The 20,552-nt window shown below is 37.8% G+C and overlaps 2 protein-coding genes across 15 annotated transcripts in view; both read left to right on the top strand.

The window, feature by feature from the left end:
• Nucleotides 1-7,072, top strand: part of agrn (agrin) — a 244,172-nt gene extending 237,100 nt beyond the window's left edge. For 13 of the 14 annotated variants that reach the window (XM_056268104.1, XM_056268113.1, XM_056268102.1 and 10 more), the window contains 3 exons: nt 1,025-1,249; nt 4,284-4,387; nt 5,865-6,673. In XM_056268104.1, the coding sequence (XP_056124079.1) occupies nt 1,025-1,249; nt 4,284-4,387; nt 5,865-6,022 (487 nt within the window). In that variant the 3' untranslated portion in view covers nt 6,023-6,673. Of the gene's footprint in view, nt 1-1,024; nt 1,250-4,283; nt 4,388-5,864; nt 6,674-6,862 lie in introns of those variants that run through there. The other variant, XM_056268101.1, reaches the window with a different exon arrangement.
• Nucleotides 7,073-15,973: 8,901 nt separating this feature from the next.
• The window catches only part of ptpn11b (protein tyrosine phosphatase non-receptor type 11b), a 30,675-nt gene continuing 26,096 nt past the window's right edge, over nt 15,974-20,552 (top strand). Inside the window, exon 1 of the mRNA XM_056267999.1 lies at nt 15,974-16,128. Coding sequence (XP_056123974.1) covers nt 16,115-16,128 — 14 coding nt within the window. The 5' untranslated portion in view covers nt 15,974-16,114. The remainder of the gene's footprint in view (nt 16,129-20,552) is intronic.

Raw genomic sequence — 20,552 nt, 5'->3', positions numbered from 1 at the left:
CAACACGTATTGTTTGATGGACTCTTTCTAGGTTCAATTCTCGAATACAAAAACATACCTGCCTATTTATTCACCTGAGCTTCAACCTGAGAGGAAACACAGCTAATGTACAACAGATAAACACCATAGATGATATCACAGTTTGGTTGCGTTCGACACACCCTTGGAGAAAGTGTTTCTATTCGTCGTGATGTGGTGTGAAGATGCGAGCACATTCGCCATCTGATTTCTTTTCTTCTGTGTGTCGTGTCCGTTGTCTTGTCACTCTCCGTTTTGTCTTTGTCTTTTTTCGTGTTGTTGTTACTTGTCTTACTCCTGTTTACATGTTTCCTGATTTAGCAAACAACCCCCCACACACTCGCTATTCTGACTAACAAACAAGCTTGCTCGCTCAAATAATGGCTCTCTTGATGCCAGCGACTACAGGTACACCACTGAGAACAAAGGAATTGTTGTAAAAATAGCAGCTTTTCCTTTGTGGCGTATATGTGTGTACTTGCAGAGGGTGTTGGATGCAATCGGCTCCCTGTCACAGTCCTCCCCGAGGACATGCAGATGTCACCTTCTCTATGCCTTACAAGAGAAGGCTGCATCCAGGGAACCAGATCAAAACACACATCAGACGGCAGCTGCAATGGGCATCCTTCCTTAGCGCTCCCCGCGCAGGAAGAGGAAATCTAGAGCTTCAAGGCAAAATAGGAAGTGTTAACTTGGAGATAACCTAAAGTGTGTCACCAGCCCTCTCACACACGCATACGCATGCATTCGTGTTCAAAAACCCATTCACCGTGACCTAGTTTATCTAGTTTCATGAGGACCCACAACTGCTCAGTCTGTTCATTAGCTTATCAAGCCCTCCCCGGGTTTTTGACTGTATCGAAGCTACGTTTTCACACATAATTCCATCACTGTTGTTGTTTAAACAGCAGGTAAGTCTCAGGGTTTCATGCACATCCTGTGATTAACTTCGCGTCTCTGAGACGACAATGGATTTGTGATAGCATTTCCTCTCTTTTTGATCTAGTGAGAAGGCCCTGCTGGTGAATAAATTCGAGCTGAGCATCAAGACTGAGGCTACTCATGGTCTGATTTTGTGGAGCGGCAAGGGAGTAGAACGTTCCGACTACATCGCCCTCGCCATCGTGGACGGCCGTGTGCAGATGACCTATGACCTCGGCTCCAAGCCTGTGGTGCTGCGCTCCTCTGTACGGGTCAACACCAACCACTGGATACGAATCAAGGCCAGCAGGTAAAACACCAAGAGTTATTCAGCCATTGCCTCAGCTTTGTCATAGTGTAGTTGCAGATATTTACAGGACTCAACAGTAAGGAATCTTTTCTTCAGGCAAAGTCACCTGGCTGCAGCTAAATTTACATTTCAGTGAATGACACACACACTCTCTCACAAACAATTTAGTCTAGGGCTGCACGATACACCAACATTAAATAGAAACCACTATATTAGTGTGATTTTTCTAATCGCAAAGGATGCGATTTAGTTATATAAATATTAGGGCTGTCAGTTAAACGCGTTATTAACGGCGTTAACGCAAACCCATTTTAACGGCGTTCATTTTTTTATCGCGCGATTAACGGTCTTTTTGGCCTAGCAAACTTTGTAGTTTTTTTCACATGCTTTTGCAACAGGACGCGGCAGGCGTTTTGTTGCTTCGTCGACTAAAGCGCAAGCGGATCTAGCTAGACCGGAAAAAAAAACAACAGGCACGCAGCACACACTCGTTTGGGCTTGCGAGCCGGTCAAATAGTAGGTTAACGTTACGTTTTGAGTGGATGACGAGCGCGAGACGCCGAAATGGATGCCAATAAGATTCTGAATTGAAAGTTTACTTTTAAAAAGTTGCCAAATGGTCCCATTGACAAGACCAAAGTGATCTTGTGTGTTTTGTCGTTGTGAACTGAGCTATCATCGCAGCACGTCCAGTCTGAAATACCACTTAATGGCCAACCACACACACACAGCTGATGCGAATTCTCCGCCCCCTCGTCAATATCAGGACCTCGTCAATATTTCTTTCACCCTTTTATTGATGGACAGTGTTACATTGTGTGAGAGATTATTTGCTCCAAGTGAGAATGTTTTAGTGTGAAATTGAACACAGTATATGCCAATGTTGTTTTCAATAAAAAAACATTTGCACAAAGCAAGCCGATCCACTTTTCCATGTTGATAAGAGCATTAAAATGAGAAAAAATAATGGGACAAAAAGAAATCAAGAGACATTTAGAATAGATAAAAATGTGCGATTAATTGTGATTAATCGCGAGTTAACTATGACATTAATGCGATTAATCTCGATTAAATATTTTAATCGTTTGACAGCACTAATAAATATATGCGCTGTGTGTTTCAAAGTAAAGCGCAAACGTGCGACTTGTAACAACAGTGTTTTTAGGGTCTCAAAGCGATTATTAATGAGAAGAAACTCGTCCAGTCCAATCACTGCGCTGTATTCTGCATCCGATTGCACTACACTGGAGAAGTCAAATGTCACGAAAGGCTGTTTCAGTTCTGTTGATTTATCTCTGTCGTCTGTTCAACTCAGCACTGTTGTCTTTTAGAGACATGGGGTCCGTTCTTCCTACCTCGCTTAATATATCTGAGATGATTTAACAGATGCCAGATCTTCTCATTGTGATAACTGATCTCTGGCTAATTTTGTTCTTCCAACGAATTTGCAGATTTGATTAAATGGACCTGTTGTATGACAGCAACGATGAGCTTCGAAAAACCTAACCATCTTGGATCTTGTAAAATCGTCAGTAACATCCAAGTACGGAGAACTTGGAACATGGTCGTAAGAACGTGTTGCTTGCCGTTCCCTTGCGTGGATTTTAGCTACCTACCAACACATACGAAAAATATGTCTGTAAAAAGCATTTCACATGTACTGTACACACACCATGGAACGCGCATGAGAGCGTTTTCTGCGTTTAACACCGCGATGACTTTAACAACACTCACATCATAGTTCATACCCAGACCGGAGTGAGAATATTTTAAGTTTTTATGGATATACAATTTTTCATATACTGTATACATTATACAGTACATTATCATATACATAGTGTATGTAAATAAAGAAATTAAAATGTAAATGTTAGCATCGAAATTTTACAGTTGAACTATAAAATAAAATATTTTTTATTAAATTGGCCTACTCGATTACTATCATATCAAACTTCATAGGACAGAAATCCCCCTGGTTTAGGAACCCCTGGTTTCGATTTCTACTTGCCTTGCCAACAAATTTATTGACCCTTAATAAAAATGACTTTTTTATTATTATTATTAAATGTACAATTTATATTTGTTTATTATTTGTTTATATTTTAAATTGTCTAATTTTAAATGTCTAATTTTAAAATATATTGTGTAATATTACACTATCATTCAGAGGTAGGTTTTTGGGTAGGTAATAATTGTAATGTTTTTAAAAGTAGTCTCTTACCAAGGCTGCATTTATTTGATAAAAAATACAGTAAAATATGACAATTTAAAATAACTGTTTTCTTTTTATATACATTTTTACATTTAATTTATTCCTGTGATGCAAAGCTGAATTTTCAGCATCATTACTCCATTCTTCAGTGTCACATGATCCCTCAAAAGTACAGCATTTATTTGAAAGAGAAATAATTTTTTTATCTATTTGTCATTTTTTTTATCAATTTAATGCATCCTGCTAATAAATGTATCAATTTATTCAAAAAAGATCCTACAGACCCCAAACTTTTGAACAGTAGTAAATATAATTTTTTTAATCAAATATTTTCTTCGCTTAAAAAATGGAGATTGGAAATAAATTCTTTAACTCTTCTTTAACACTGCAACATGATACACAACAAAAACTTGGTTTATAATTTCTTACTATTTATACACATGCTACCAATTCTTGCAATTTCAACAAAGTCTAATTTATAAACAATAATTTTACTTAGCTGACACATTCATGCATGGCATGTACAGTACATAATAAAAAAAAATGTAAATGACATAGAGTGCTTGCCATAGAGCTGTTTGCCAATAATGGCGGACAATTATATTTGCTATAGACACGTTTCCCAACAGTAGCAAATTGTCCAAAGTTTCCTGCAGGTTTACCACTATCAGTGAAATTCCACAATCTTCTTTCTTCCCGCATTATTACCGTTTTGTTTCCCGCAAATTTAGTGCATATTAACCATGGGTTTGCCAGAAGGCAAAATTAGATTGTCAGTGTTAGATGCCTCACTGTCTTCCTGTGCTTCTCTACTCTCCACAGAGCGCTCAGAGATGGCTCACTGCAGGTTGGTAATGAGGCAGCTGTCACTGGGTCATCACCCTTGGCTGCCACACAGCTGGACACAGACGGCGCTCTCTGGTTGGGTAAGTCCATCTTGCGCTGCTTTGCTCAATCGTAGCTCATTTACAAACCAACTAGGTACACCTTCTCCGAATAGTCCCCACTTAGCTTGTAACGACTAATTGGATCTTCCCCCACAGCGAGTGCTTTTGAAGGGCTACACACAAGTACTTCACAAAAGCGTGAATGTTAAGACACAATATTACCTTATTACAGTTCATTATTAATTCAAGGATGAGTCCGTACCATAGGGTGTTTTTAAATACTCCAATGTTTCTGTGTTTGACATCCCATTCTCTTTTGCCAACCCTATTAAGATTAAGAAAGAGGATTTATTCCATGTTAAGGGTGCAAAATCTTCTTATAAGGTTGAGAAAAGTATTTCAGCACAAGGCCAGCCAGTAGAACAGGTGCTGTCAATGCCCGGTGGCTAGAATACATTATCCTCAGACAGCCCGAACATCAAGAGCTCCCTCCGAAAATCCCTTCTTTCAAATGTCATTATTTATTTACTTATTCAGATGTAATTCACTTGAAATTAGCCCCGTCAATCCTCCCGTTGCAAAGCAGACAATCCGATTAAAGGGGAAACACGGGGAGGCAAAAGAGAGAAAGAGAACTTGAGAAAGAGAAATTGAGTGAATAGCAACAGGGGGAGACATTTTTCAGCATGCTGAAAGAGCGGGAGACGGAGCTGGATTTCCGACAGTGTCAGGTCCCCGAGGGAGGTGAGCTAACTCTCATTCGGAGCTGTCAGAGAACGTCCCCGGAGCCCGGCCTCCCAAAAACACTGTTTGATCTTCCCACCTGTTCCTGAGTGCTGTGTCTCTATCTGTTCACATTCTGACACCCCCACATTACAGTCTCAGTGTCTCAGGTGTGATTAAGTTTTTAACAGTCTTCTACACAGGGTTTCCATAACACACAGACGGTTCATCGCCCTTGAATAATATATAGCGCTTTAGCTCGCCTGCATGGTGGGTAATATCTCAGGTTACATAAAGACATGCATTTATACTGTGGGTCAGTGACATATATGAGTGGCCACAGTGTAAAAAAAAACATAAAAAATGTAACATCTTACATTTCTTTGAATTCATGTTGGTTTCATGATGTTTTGAAACACATTTATTACATTTTCAGGAAAATGTGTCATGTTGAGTATAAGATATAAATATTTTCCCTCCACCATAAATGCATGTATAGGCCTATCCATCTTTAAATTCAAGGTGAAAAGTTTTTTTTTTTTTTTACAAACATCATGAATCATTAATAAAAAAAATACTTTCAATAAAATTCAGAAATAGTACAAAAAAATTGCATCATTGACCCACATGCAGTGTGATAACATGGATGTCTTACTACTGTATCCATTTCATGCTGTCCACTTGTGATTGGATGACCTGAAATGGTTTATTTAGGTCTGTTGTGTGAATATAAAGTACTGTGCAGTATATCATGTACACTTGATCTGATCCTTTCCTTTCCTCTCCTCTTCAGGTGGTCTGGAGGAGCTGTCCGTAGCCCGCCGGTTGCCCAAGGCTTACAGCACAGGCTTTGTCGGCTGCGTCAAAGATGTGATAGTCGACGGGGTGGAACTACATCTGGTGGAGGACGCCTTAAACAGTCCCAAAATATTACACTGTTCGGCCAAATAGTCTGGCACCACCATTCCTCCCAACACCATGTCTACTGCTGTAATTATTTTTCTATTTTTTGTATACTTTTCTTTGCCTTTTATATTGGAAAAATTACATTGTTTTAATTATGATTTTTTTTTTTTGTGGTTTTTTTGTGTTTTTTCCCCGTCTTTGCGTCCAAACATAATCATGTCCTCCGTCGGCGAACATGGTGTCACAAGACAAGCAAAAAGTCTTATTACATCTGTGCTGTTTCTATGACAAACATCAGAACATGTACTTGCTTATTACTTGAACAGTGTCAGATGAGATCGGTGCTGTTTGTGCCGTCTGGATTGCCTTCTCTCTGTGCCATATAGCTCTCGTCACCAAACATTCCTCTGAGCTGTTGCTGTGCTCCGTTACTGCATTAAAAAAGGTCTAAAAGAAACGACTTTCCGCTTTATCGGCACGTGACGGCAACTGTTAAATACACTGAGCAAGACTATGTACGATATTCCTCATTTATGATACCACTAACAGGGGCGAAAGCTCAAAACTTGGAGCTTTTGAATCCCAAACTGATAGTAGCTGACGTAACATTTAGCATTCCTCAAAATTCACCATTGTTTTTACCATGCAAACGTCATTATTGACCTGTGAGATGTAATAAATAGTAACGAAATACATGAGACTGTGAATTTTGAAGATGCTATTTTTGTTGCAATCATTCGTCTCATGTGTTGTGCATATCTAAAGAGCAATTACTTATATAGATATACATTTATATATATACTATGTGACCACTTGTTGCATGCATCTTTTTAAGTGTTGAGTTGATTTTGCCTTGGTTTTCTTGATCTTCATCATTCCATTCAGGGCAGAAATGTAGCTGACTACATTGCAATCTGGACATCTGATTATTCAAGTTGGGAGATAAAAGAAAAGTCAATCTGGACTTTTGTGTGTGTGTGTGTGTGTTGGAAAAACGGCTGTTGCAGCAACTCAACTATGGGAGGCGCTGTAACACAGGAAGAGATGAGAGACTCAAAACACATCAATTGGACAAAAACAGCATTGACATTCTTGGCATGTATTCACTGCATATTTTTTTTCTATCATGTATCAAATGAAAATGTCGCTTTAAAATGCTGTCAGCACTTGCTATAAAAAAAGGGATGATGTTTGTAGACCCCTTGCATCCTATGACTGTGGCCCCCATAAGAGCTGTTCATGTTCAACGATAACCAGTGAAAATATTAATGCATGGGTTTATCAAGTCAAAATGGTTTTTGTAACCTGTTCCAAGACAAATGCAATGCTGTGGTGCTGTCTCTGTGCAAGAAATATGAGTTTGATACAAGATGCTTTGCAATATTCCACTCCAAATAAGTATCACAGTATCTTTTTTTTATGTTTTTTTTTTTTTTTTTTTTTAAACCCTGGGACATGCAAGATCATAATCATCATCATGTACAGCCCTGTGTAAATTTGTTACTGAGGTTTTGTTTTAGTATTATACACTGGAAGCGAGTCTGATTTGTCTCTACACGGCATATCCTGAGCGAGGGGATGGATCTGGGAATAATCGATCATTTATTTGTCGTCACAGGATGTCTAGTGTTCCAGACGGAGACCGGGAGCCCTTCGTTACTGCACGAGCTGTATGGACCATCCACCCTTTTTAGTATAGCGCCCTCACCTTCACCTTTCCAGCGGACTCGATTTTTTGATCTCTTTTATAATAATGGGAGTTACATTTTTTTTTTTTGACATCCTCCAGTAGCTTTGCTCTCAAGGGATGAGGCTCATGGTGAGAACCACCATGGAAATCTGCTGTGTGAATGGAAACTGAGAAATGCCTTAAAATCATTCACCGTTCATGGGTGACAAAAGTTCATGTCCATATTGTTCTGTGCTCTCTCACTTTTCCAGTATATTAGCCTCATTCCCATCATGTAAATTAATTCATAAATGTTAATAATTATATTAATAATGCTTATGAGAATTTCCAGAAGGCCTCGATAATAGTGGTTCTGGAGTCTACAAAAATACTATTTACTGTACAAATACTATTTTCAGTATCTTATTTATGTCTTAAGAGGATTCTCAGTCTGGCATTTGTAAACTACTGTTTCGATTGATTGAACTAAACCTGATGGGCAGTGCACAGAATGAGGCATGACGTTACCATTACTAACTTTATTACTTGTGTCTTGTGTTCCAACCACCATAAAATAAAATGTAAAACAAACTGACCTGACTTTCTGTAACATTTACTTCTGATAACGTCTGTGAATAAATCCCTCCAGTTCCCAAATTGTCTAACCCAGAGTCTCTCTAGTGTTATATCATCGTTCGAAAGTTTGGGGTTTTTATTATACTTTTTGCTCATTTATTTGATCAGAAATTCAGTAAATATTATGAAATCATATTACAATTTACATGAAATGTATAACTGTATAAATAACACGTTTTCTATTTTAATATATTTTAAAAGTGTAATGTATTCCTGTGATGGCAAAGCTGAATTTTCAGCATCTTCAGTGTCACATGATCCTTCAGAAGTCATTCTAATATGCTGATTTGCTGTTCAAGAAACATTCCTTATTCTCATCAATGTTGAAAACAGTTCTATCATGACAACTCGGGAGATTTTTAGAATTGTGATGGAAATGACAATGTTAATGTATTTGGTCTTGTGAGAATAGATCTGCTATGCTGCTGCTGCTGCTGCAGAGCAAGTACAGGAACTTGCTACTGCCAATACATACGCTGATACGCTGCTGTGAGTATGTAAGACATACTGCTGCTGCACAAATACCATATATATAAATTACCCATAGCAGATCTATACAGGTGGAGCTGGAGAAGGTGGGTAGTTTCGGAGGACCTCTGAAGCGCGCTACAGTGTGTGCTAACCAGCCATTTAAATGTTGGGAGCAGCAAGCTCATTGGCTGCAGATGCTACCAATCAACTTGTGCCAAGTAGTTAACGCTGTGAATATCATCAGGTTGCATTAAGGACCCATCAGCCTGTGCCATCTAGAGCAGTGGTTCTCCCCTTACGGAACAAAAATATATGGGAATATACTGCAAAATATAATAACATAATACATTTCCATATATTGGAAACAAGTGCTTATATTTTCAATATACTGAAATATATGCATTGATCATGTATGGCTATGTATTAATACATATAAAATATTTATTAATGAAAACAAAAATAGTATTACATGTAATATTCACAGTTTTATCCTTTATTGTGGACATTATTGCACATACATGTTCCCATATACATGTTAATGTATATTCACATTCATGAAATGAGTTACAACATATTTCTAGTTTCCAGCATGCTTTGCTTCTGACTGGTAAAGGAGACCAAATGTTAAAATTAAGTGTTATTTCATGTGTTTTGCTCAATATTAATATAGTGGGGGATCTGTTAGTGTTTCATGTTCTATTATTTTGGAATTTAAAATGTTTTCTGGTATGTCTGAGTTTTTGGGGTCACCATTGTGCTGAAGAGTAGAGCCTGTGGTTATGTTGACGATTGGCTTAAGACCATTAAGAGTAGACTATAATTACTTTATTTGAATAATAATTACTTTGAGCACGATGTTAAAGGTTTAGTTCACCCAAAAATGAAAATTCTGTCAGTAATTACTCACCCTCATGTTGTTCCAACCCCGTAAGACCTTCGTTCATCTTCGGAACACGAATTAAGATATTTTTGATGAAATCTGAGAGCTGGATCACTCCTCCATACTAGTCCATAGGCTTCTTCAGGGAGTGAAACTTGCCGGCCTCGAAAAGTTATTAAAGACATCGTTAAAATAGTCCAAGTGACTACAGTGGCTCAATCTTAAGTTTATCAAGCGGCGAGAATACTTTTTGTGCGCAAAAACAAACAAAAATAACGACTTTATTTCAACTATTCATTTCCTTCTCTTTGGGCCTCTAGTCAGTTAACGTAGCATGATTCCGTAGAGCTACGTCACACGTAGGCTCACTATTGGCCGACGCTGGTCATGCGTGTGACGTACAACAACAGAAGCTTACGCTATTACACTAGTGAACTGACTCGAGGCCCACAGAGAAGGAAATGAATAGTTGAAATAAAGTCGTTATTTTTGTTTTTTTTGCGCACAAAAAGTATTATCGTCGCTTGATAAACTTAAGATTGAGCCACTGTAGTCACTTGGACTATTTTAACAATGTCTTTAATAACTTTTCGAGGCCGGCAAGTTTCACTACCTGAAGAATCCTATGGACTAGTATGGAGGAGTGATCCAGCTCTCAGATTTCATCAAAAATATCTTAATTCGTGTTCCGAAGATGAACGAAGGTCTTACGGGGTTGGAACAACATGAGGGTGAGTAATTACTGACAGAATTTTCATTTTTGGGTGAACTAACCCTTTAAGTGTTTTAAAGGTTTGCACATATATTGCAGGTTGCATATTTATTAAGTATTCATATATTTTAGATGTTACATGTATATATCTCCATATATGTACATACATTATATGTGGATATTCACATATATGTACACATATATTTCCATATAATTTTAAGATATATTCTACCATATATTAAACACACTATATCTTAACATATTATCAATACATTTTGCCATGTAAATCGGAATACATCTGGATATTTATAAATATAAAATTGCATATATTTTACGATATATAAACACATATATTATATATTCATGCTCAATATATTGCAATATATGGAAAGCGGCAATCATTTGTATATTTTGCAATATATTACATGAATATATAATATATTGTATAATATATTTATCATTAATATATTATTCCATGTATTTCCAATATATAATATATAAATATATTTTCCTTTCGTAAGGGTCAACTCCAGTCCTCGGGACACACTGCTCTGCATATTGTGTATGTCTCCCTTAATTAACACACCTGATTCAGATCCTCAGCTCGTTAGGATAGACTTTATGAACTGAACTGAGTGTGTCAGATAAGAGAGACATACAAAATGTGCAGAGCAGCCGGTCCCGAGGACTGGAGTTGAGAACCACTGATCTAAAGCTTCATGACAGAACTAGGCATTTGTCCTGCTTAATATTTTTTGTGGAAAATGAGATGCATATCTTCTGGATTATTCGATGAATAGAAAGTTCAAGAACAGCATTTATTTGAAATAGAAATATTTTTAACAATGTAGTCTTTGTCACTTTTTATCCATTTAATGCATCCTTGCTTGATAAAAGTATTTAATTCTTTTCAAATAATAGAACCCCCCAATTTTTGAATAGTTTATATTATATTATTTAATTGCATTTGTTAAAGTCACCAAAAATGTGCTTTAAATCAAACATTGACGTGTATTACTTCAAAGACCAAACAATGCAAAATCATTACCAATTTAAATATTCATAAATAACTTGGAACAAACATTAGGCCAAATATTGTGTCAGCCATATTACCAAGGGACAAATGAATTTGAGCCATAAGGCAGCATAGTTTGATTGAATGCACAGCCTTAGATGTTAAGAACATAATGGATATCATATGAGAAATGTTTTTCATTTAAAAATGTTATAAGACTTTTAAAATTATGTATTTTTCTACCCTAACTATACATTGTTCAAATACTGAAAGACACAGTCATGCAATAACACCGAATGATCACATTTTAAAATGTGCTTTTTTTAAACCAGCAGAAATACAGTAATGTCTTTCTTCATACTAAGAACTATTGAAGTGTATTATTAATCATCTGTGCAACAGTTATTCTCTTAAGGGCATATAAAATGTCATCAGACATGACAGGCCCAGGGTTGCCTGGAGATGTTAGATAAACAGATCTTGTCAAAGAACTCTCGCTAGGGGTAAAATGGTTAATGGAAAAAATCCATTGTATTTCTTTGCATGGCAGTGAGCATGAAGTGATCCACACTAAATGAGCAGAAGGCTCCTTCAGTACACATGCTCACACCAGTGCAATAAAGGGTCTTTTACTGCATGTAACAAGGCTTCAGCTGTCTGGCTCCATCAGGGGATCTGTGGCTCCCATTGTTCCTCCTCATGAGGCTTTAGTTTGGACTACAGGGTCCTCGGGCTGTAAGGTCAAAGGGCATCTTGGAATGGAGCTTGTCAGCAGCAATGGCTCTTCCTTTAGTGAATGATTTCCATAAAGGAATAATTCACACAAAAATTAAAATAGTTCCAAACAAATTCAAAGCATAACCAACTGAGTCTCGTTTAGTTACTGAATGCCACGGGAATCATGAATCATGGAAGTGAAGCGACGCAACTGACGCTGGTAGGTCACAGGTGATAATGACAACATGGCGAATGTAGTACGTCCATATTACATTCATACTACAGATTTTCATACTATAGGAACATACTTTTTTAGCAGTTGCAAAGTAATTACTTATTCAAAGTAAATACTTATACTTGTACCTGTGATTCGGACAATCAATTGTTTCATTGCTGATTGAAGCAGTGTTTTGAACAAACCAGTTAACTGAATGATTCAATGACTCACTCAAAAAGACAGTCACTTGTTGCCAACTACTGAAGTCATATAACCTGCAGAAAGAAGTGTGTGTCTGTGTGTGTGTGTGTGTGTGTGTGTGTGCGTGTGTGTGTGTGTGTGTGTGCGTGCGTTTGTGTGTGTGTTCAAAGTAAGTACTTGTACCTGCAATTTTGAACAATCAATTGACCCTTCGCTAAGCCACGCCCAAAAACCGCCACTGGCCAATCGTGGCTTAGCAACCGTAACTAGGCGCGGGAGGTCTGTCAAGCTTTCGAGCGAGGGAAACATGCCGACGCATTGTGTGCGTATCTAATACCCGGTATCCTAAAAGTTTGGACGGTGGGGTGGCATTTTCTTCCCTTTCCGAAACCTAAAATCCAAGGGGAGAAATGCCAGGCGTAGATTAAGCAGTGTGGGAGACCCACTCACAACTAAATGTCGACAGGATTTAAAAAAACAAACACCTATTGCTTGGAAATAATGGCGGTTCTTTGTTCATAATGCATATATTTGAACGTAAAATAAGACAATTAAAGGCAAGACGGAGGCTCACTGACATACTTTAAAATATACAGTATTTCAGCATTTTGTTAATCGACGGCCTAACGTTACCCCTGAGTAACTTTACCCCAATCCGATCGCGGCTCTCCCGGTGTTAGATTGATGGATAAGCTGTTTGATTTGTAATTATTAGGTTATTTTCACATTTCACTTACTCTGCTGTGCTTGAACATAGCTGTTCCTCAATTTGTGTGTTTCCCATTTAAATCGTCTGCTAAGGAGGCGGCTGCTGCTTGCGCTGGGACCTAACGTTATAGACTTTAGCTTCAGTTTTGATGAAATTATAATCTAATCGGTTGCATATTATGTCGTGGATATGCAGCCGCGAAAGCTTGACAGGCGTAGCAACAGTAACTAAGGAGGGCGGGGCTTACCGAAGGGTCAATTGTTTCATAGCTGATTGAAGCAGTGTTTACAAACTAGTTGACTGAATGATACAATGACACTATGGAAGCCAATTTCATATTCAAAGTCATATGATTTAAAAATGTGAAATTATGACTTAAAAAGTCAGTTTTTTATGTGAAAATCTTGACTTTTTATGTCATTTTTATGATTTACCACTATTATGATTTACCAAGCATGATTTTTATGTGGCAGAAATGGGCTTCTATATAATACATTGTGAATTTTTAAGTGTTATTGATGTTTCTCAGTGGGCCTTCATATGGGTGAAATGTTGAAAAACAGTTACACACTGTCCTCAAGTATAAAGTTACAGACATATTGTTTGCATTGGCTCTTACACAGAAAACACCTGGTCAGACTCTCTGTGTAGAGAGAGGAATCCATAGATAAAGTCCTGCATTTCAGAAAATTGCATAATCGCATCCCCAACAGATTATTGTCCCTTAGGGCCAGTGATGTCATAGCAGCCATGCACTGCTGCAGTGCTTATAGCTGCCACCTTCAAATCACCCCAATGCAAATGGGGTCAGGCCCAAATGGAAACTGCTGAAACAAAAACAGAGTCAACATTCCTGTTGTGCTTCTATCCCTAACAAAAATAGGTGCATTACAGCTAACAGCTAAGAGATTAATAAACATGCTTGGATATGAAATAAAGGTGATAATGGCATGGAAGGAACTGCTAAAATAAGACTGTCATGACTGGAGGGGGAGAGAAGAACATAAAGTAAACTTCATTATGGCCCTCTCAGAGGTGTGTTTCTGGACCTCTAAATGTCGGTCATGTTCAGCAAGTGTCAGGCACTAAAAACCCCTTACACAAGATTACATTAAAACAGTTCATAATCACATAAAAAAAATCCGTTACTCTTCCAGATTTTCTTTACTATTATTGTTGGTAATGTGGTTATTGTTCTTAGAGTTTTGTGATTCATTTCAAGGACACACATCTAAAATAAAACGAAATATTGGGATGAGTGATGAGATCAAATAATATTAATTCCACGGGCCTACTAAATGATTGCTATATTTCTCAACACATTAAACAGTAGGCTAGGCTACACAGTTTTGCAAGATAAGTCATAAATATTTAATCATTTTTTTTCCTGGGCTGTACTAAGCGGCCTATCTGTTAAAGGGGTCATATAATGGTACATGCACTTTTACAAGTTGATTGTACTGAAATGTGTGTTGGCAGTGTCTGTACACAACCATCATAAAATGATAAAAATCCATCCAGTGGTTTTGTTTTAATCTCCTTATATGTTTTCCCCTGCCTCAAATCAAGCCGTTCGACCGTGTGACGTCACACGGTCGGACGCCCCTCCCGCGATTGTTGATTGACAGCAGCGATTCAACACAGACCCGCCCTCGCTCGTCCTGTCAATCATAGTCTGCGCGGATCGGCGCGGTCATTGTTGATATGCTGGAGCACTGTCTATGAGCAGAATGGGGTCTAAGCGCTTGTGGTGTTCTGTTCTTGGGTGCAATAACGAACACAGCAGTCATTTTAATGTTCCTAAATCCGAACCGCTGAAGACACAGTGGCTGAGTTTGTTTTCGAAGGGAATATTCCCCACGAGCAACGTCAATGCTTTCGTGTTTGCGCGAATCATTTCTCAGTGGACTGCTTTATAAAGGAGGGTCAGTATAAAGCTGGTTTTGCTAAGAAGCTGCACCTGAATAAAGGATCGGAACCTATTCGTGTTCCTGCTGAACCTTCAGAAGAACTAAAGTGAGTGTAACGTTTTATTAATCTTTATATTAATATTTATATTAATCTTTGCAAATCGCTAGCTGCACGCTTCACAATGAATGCGTCGGTTTACACTCAGGGTACATTACAGCATGTTTTCTATGTACAACGTTCTCAATATAATTCATAATCCCACGTTTATAATGAACAACGCATTATGGTTATTGTATTATTGTGTTACAAACGGTGAATGCACAGAACAGAGGGGCGGGGTGAGCGAAGCTCATTATCATTTAAAGTCATATGCACTGAAATGGCGTGCTGAAAACAGAGCTGTTTTTGACCAGGTAAAATAAGTGTTTTCTTACAATACTAATGAGAATTTTTAATTAAAGTATATTACAAACTTTTAATTTAGACCCTAAAGAATCATATTAGCTTGTACAAAAATGGCATTATATGACCCCTTTAAATGTAGGCCTACATTTAAATGAATTTAAAGTAAATCTTTCAATTTATCCAATGTTTAGCCTAAGAGTGCCATTTGTCAATGTTTTATATTTTGCAACAAAAGCTCCAGTCTTGGTTTCATGGAGTCCACAGGCCGAAACATTTTAATTAAAAAAGGCAAATATATATAAATATAGGAAACCTGCAGACACACACACACACACACACATAGGCTGCCGACTTTTTTGAAACGGTTGTTTGCTAAAGTTTCCCCGTCTATTATCGGTGGTGTGTCCCCTCTGTCAGTGAGAGGCGGAGGGAGGGAGAGAGTCGGGCGCTGTGTGTGTGTGTGTGTGTGTTTGTGACGCCCCTCGCTCGCGCTCAGCTCCGCTGCAGTGACTCGGCGAAGGCAGGAACATTTTATTACACTTTCCCCTTCAGTCCGCTCATACACATTTCCATCTGACAGCTCCCAGGACGGCCATGACGTCTCGAAGGTAAGCTGAAGGCGACATTAAAACTGCAAGAGCGGGGACTGATGGTTACTGTTACTGTATGAATGAATCGAGCACGGCACACAGCTCAATGAGTCGGACTCGGTCTTTACTCCAGGCTCCTGATCCTCTCTGGCCCATACGTGTTCGCTTTGCTCAACGGTTTTAGTATTTAGGAGTAGTTTTAGTCTTTTTTTCTTTTCGTTTATTTCAGTAGTATGTAGTTTGAATCGCTCTCGGTAGTACCGGTTATCGAATATGAATAATCAGTAGCGCAAAGTCAGCTGTGACAGTTTCTCTCAATGTAGTTTAAAACTGTGCTTTATTAGTTTATTGTGACGATTTTTTTGGAGACTTGTGGTAATGACATCCTACTGTATTTACTGTATATCGTATGCTAAAATAACAGTAGTTTAAAAAAGCATTAGCCGGATGACAGAGATTTGAGATAACCGTTAGATAAAAAAAGAGAAATTATATGAACAGATCGCGCTGAAAATATCTTTAAATAAAGCTGCAAATAAGTAATAGGCTTTAAATACTGAGACTTTATTAATTTAAATATTACATAATATATTATAATATAAATATTATAATATTTAAATTGTTATCCTGTGTTATCTTGTCATACTTTATCCCGGGTTAGGTATTAGCTAATCAAGGGGTAGATTTTCACACTTTTTGGAACCCCGTTGTAGCCTTAGCGTATCCAATTAACGTCCTTATTTGCATATTAATGAGGTCAGTAAAATTGATTGGACAACTACACCACGCGACCTGTTTTAATAACTGTCCATCTGTAGGCTACTGTAGATCAGCTCTGGCTGTCTTAACTTCTGAAACACAACAAAACATTTTGTTGTCGTCGTTAATCGACATTGTATCTACATGGAGAGTAAACACAACGAGTGAAATGTCGATGAATGTACAAAGATATACCGAATATAGCCTACAAATATTTAATAAGGTAAGCCCCGAGGCATTTTACAAATAGTTGTAACGTTATGTTGCTAAACACCTCTGGAGCTGGGGTTTCTATTTAGCCAGGATTAAAACGCATCTGAAAAGTAGGTTAACCCATTGTTATCTTGTTTGACACTGGTTCGTTTCCAAAAGTTGGACATAGCTAGGCCTATGATTGTGAGTGTCAAATTTGCATTTGAGATTCGTTGTGTAATGCACCTACACAAAGAGGTGAAGCACTCGACAGTTATTGTGAGAGTTTGCACAGGTGGTAAACAATGTGTATGGGAAGAACACTTTGTGTGGCTATAGGCTATGCTTGCTCTACCACTCACTACCGTTAACTCAACATATTTCAGAATTGAGCTGGTTATGGCTTCTCCAGCAGCTTTCATTTGTCAGAGTAGTCTGTGAGCCTTTGGCCTTTACTCTGCCTTTACACCATCTGTTATATAAATAGTTCTGATGCCAACAATTACCATTGACTATTATTAGTATCATTAGATTATCATTACTGGTGTCGTTCACATCACATTAAAGGAATAGTTCACCCAAACATGTAAACTCTGTCATCATTTAGGCTATTCTTCCAAACCTACATGACTTTTATTTCTTCATCGAAGCTCAAAAAGAGATGTTAGGCAGAATGTTAGAATGGCTGCCTTTGAAACCTTCTATTGCATATTTTTTACATACAATAAAAGTGAATGTTGACTGAGACCATCATCTCCTTTTGTGTTCCAATGAAGAAAAAAACGTTGTACACATAAGGGCGAGTAAATGATTGCATATCTCTTTAAATGGAATGCAAACTGATCCCACTTAACAATACATAACAGAAGATGAATCTGTCTAATGTGCAAAATTTACAGGGTCCTGTATGTTTTGCAGATTTGCCGATATCTATGTTTCACAAACAGGAACCTGAAAAATGATATAAATCTAGGATTTAAATATATTACACTTCAAATGTTTCATTGTTTTTTGTTTTATTGTTCACAAGAGGTTTTGCATAGTGGAGGCTAACACAATTACTTAGCCCTGATGTCGAATGCATATTTAACTCATTGTCATAAACAACATTTAAACTGCTCCTATTTCTGGCTGGGCCAAAAGAGAATTTTATTATCTTTATGTAATGTGGGGGACTTTTTCTTGGTCACTTAGCCCACTGCTGCTGCATTCTTTATTTGGCATTATTTATTTGTATTTCTTTATCTCTAGTTCATGAAGCACCTTTTGTGTATGTGTGTGTTTGTGTAAGCATGTGAGTAAGCGTACGTACAGGAAAGAGGAAAAAGGAAGAGATGGCTCATTGCGCGGTTATTTTTGTGGGGTCATGAAAATATGTGGTCATGAACATTTTGGTTGCTCGTAAATAGTTGTCTGCTGTCAAAGTTTCCACACTAAGTTTAATAATCACTTATACAATTTCCCTTCATTTACATCCATGCATGCTACTGTTCAAAAGTTTGTGGTCGGAAGATGTTTATAATTGTTTTTAAAGAAGACTCATATACTCACTAAGGCTGTTTTTATTTGATCAAACATACAGTAATTTTTTTTTATATATTATTATAATTTAAAATATTTTTTTTCTGTTTTAATATATTTTAATATGTAATTTATTCCTGTGATGTTAAAGTTGAATTTTTAGCATCATTACTCCAGTCTTCAGTGTGACATGATCCTTCAGAAATCATTCAAATGCTGATTTGCTGCTCAAGAAACATTTCTTATTATTATCAATGTTGAAAGAGTTGTGCTGCTTAATATTTTTGTGGGAAACATGATTCATCATTTCCCAGATTCATTGATGAATAGAAAGCTCAAAAGAACAGTGTTTATATGAAATAGAAATGGTAACATTATGAATGCATTTACTGTCACTTTAATGCATCCTTGCTGAAAAAAGAAACTAGCAGTTTGACTTGTGTATCTGAAAGCAGAAGGGACAGGACCGATAGCACAGAACTAAAAATTCACAGACAGGAAAACTGCCTCCAATGTGGTGAAATGAGATAGCCTGTCCAAAATTTCCAGGAATTCTGCTAGTCATGGCTAAAGGTTTGCTGAGAACACAGATTTTATCCATTTATCTTATTGCCCTCAAAGCACCAGGATCATTTCCTTTGTGCTATTGACATTTAGAATTAAAATGAAAAGTGTCAAACTGCAGTCTATTACCATAGTAGTCATATGTTATGATTTGTGGATATTTCACATCATGGATTGATGATTATTGTTTCATAAATGGACCCTTAAAATCAGTCCAGCAGACTCACTGATACTCAGAATGACCCTAAACCCACAGTATTTTTTATTCAAGTAATGATTTCACTGCAGATCAAATGAAGAATAATATCGATTGTGGAGACAATGTAGTAAATTATAAGGATGTCTTTCATTTCATTGTCCACATCAGCATTGATATTTTTTTTATTATTCTCCTAGTCTCCCCTTTTAGGATGCAAAGCCAGGACATGATCCCATTCCAGGAGGCTATTTCTATTGGAAGGGTTGTTATAAGCTGTCGAGAATTTGAATATGATCGTCGACATAAGATTTTGTTTCACGTGTCCTTGGGCTGTCTGACCCGGGGCAAGTTCAAAAATGGCAACATATTTCTCCCTCAGTCAGGGCAGAGAGAGGCTGGCTCCACGTCAAGCGCTATGTGTGTGTGAATTGATTTAACCTTACATTTATGTGCTTGGGGTCTTTTGTAATGGAGGCTAAAATCAATCATCTCACACTTTCAGATTCACTGCCATAATGTCCCATATATATATATATATATATATACACTCACCGGCCACTTTATTAGGTACACCTGTCCAACTGCTCGTTAACACTTAATTTCTAAGCAGCCAATCACATGGCGGCAACTCAGTGCATGTAGACATGGTCAAGACAATCTCCTGCAGTTCAAACCGAGCATCAGTATGGGGAAGAAAGTTGATTTGAGTGACTTTGAACGTGGCATGATTGTTGGTGCCAGAAGGGCTGGTCTGAGTATTTCAGAAACTGCTAATCTACTGGGATTTTCACGCACAACCATCTCTAGGGTTTACAGAGAATGGTCCGAAAAAGAAAAAACATCCAGTGAGCGGCAGTTCTGTGGGCGGAAATGCCTTGTTGATGCTAGAGGTCAGAGGAGAATGGCCAGACTGGTTCGAGCTGATAGAAGGGCAACAGTGACTGAAATAACCACTCGTTACAACCGAGGTATGCAGCAAAGCATTTGTGAAGCCACAACACGCACAACCTTGAGGCGGATGGGCTACAACAGCAGAAGACTCCACCGGGTACCACTCATCTCCACTACAAATAGGAAAAAGAGGCTACAATTTGCAAGAGCTCACCAAAATTGAACAGTTGAAGACTGGAAAAATGTTGCCTGGTCTGATGAGTCTCGATTTCTGTTGAGACATTCAGATGTTAGAGTCAGAATTTGGCGTAAACAG

This window comes from Rhinichthys klamathensis, unplaced genomic scaffold (assembly GCF_029890125.1).
Source record: "Rhinichthys klamathensis goyatoka isolate OS25496 unplaced genomic scaffold, OSU_Roscu_1.1 h1tg000269l_1, whole genome shotgun sequence".
Taxonomy (NCBI): domain Eukaryota; kingdom Metazoa; phylum Chordata; class Actinopteri; order Cypriniformes; family Leuciscidae; genus Rhinichthys; species Rhinichthys klamathensis.
Note: the sequence above shows the minus strand (reverse complement) of the source record. Positions and strands in the feature narration are given on the sequence as shown.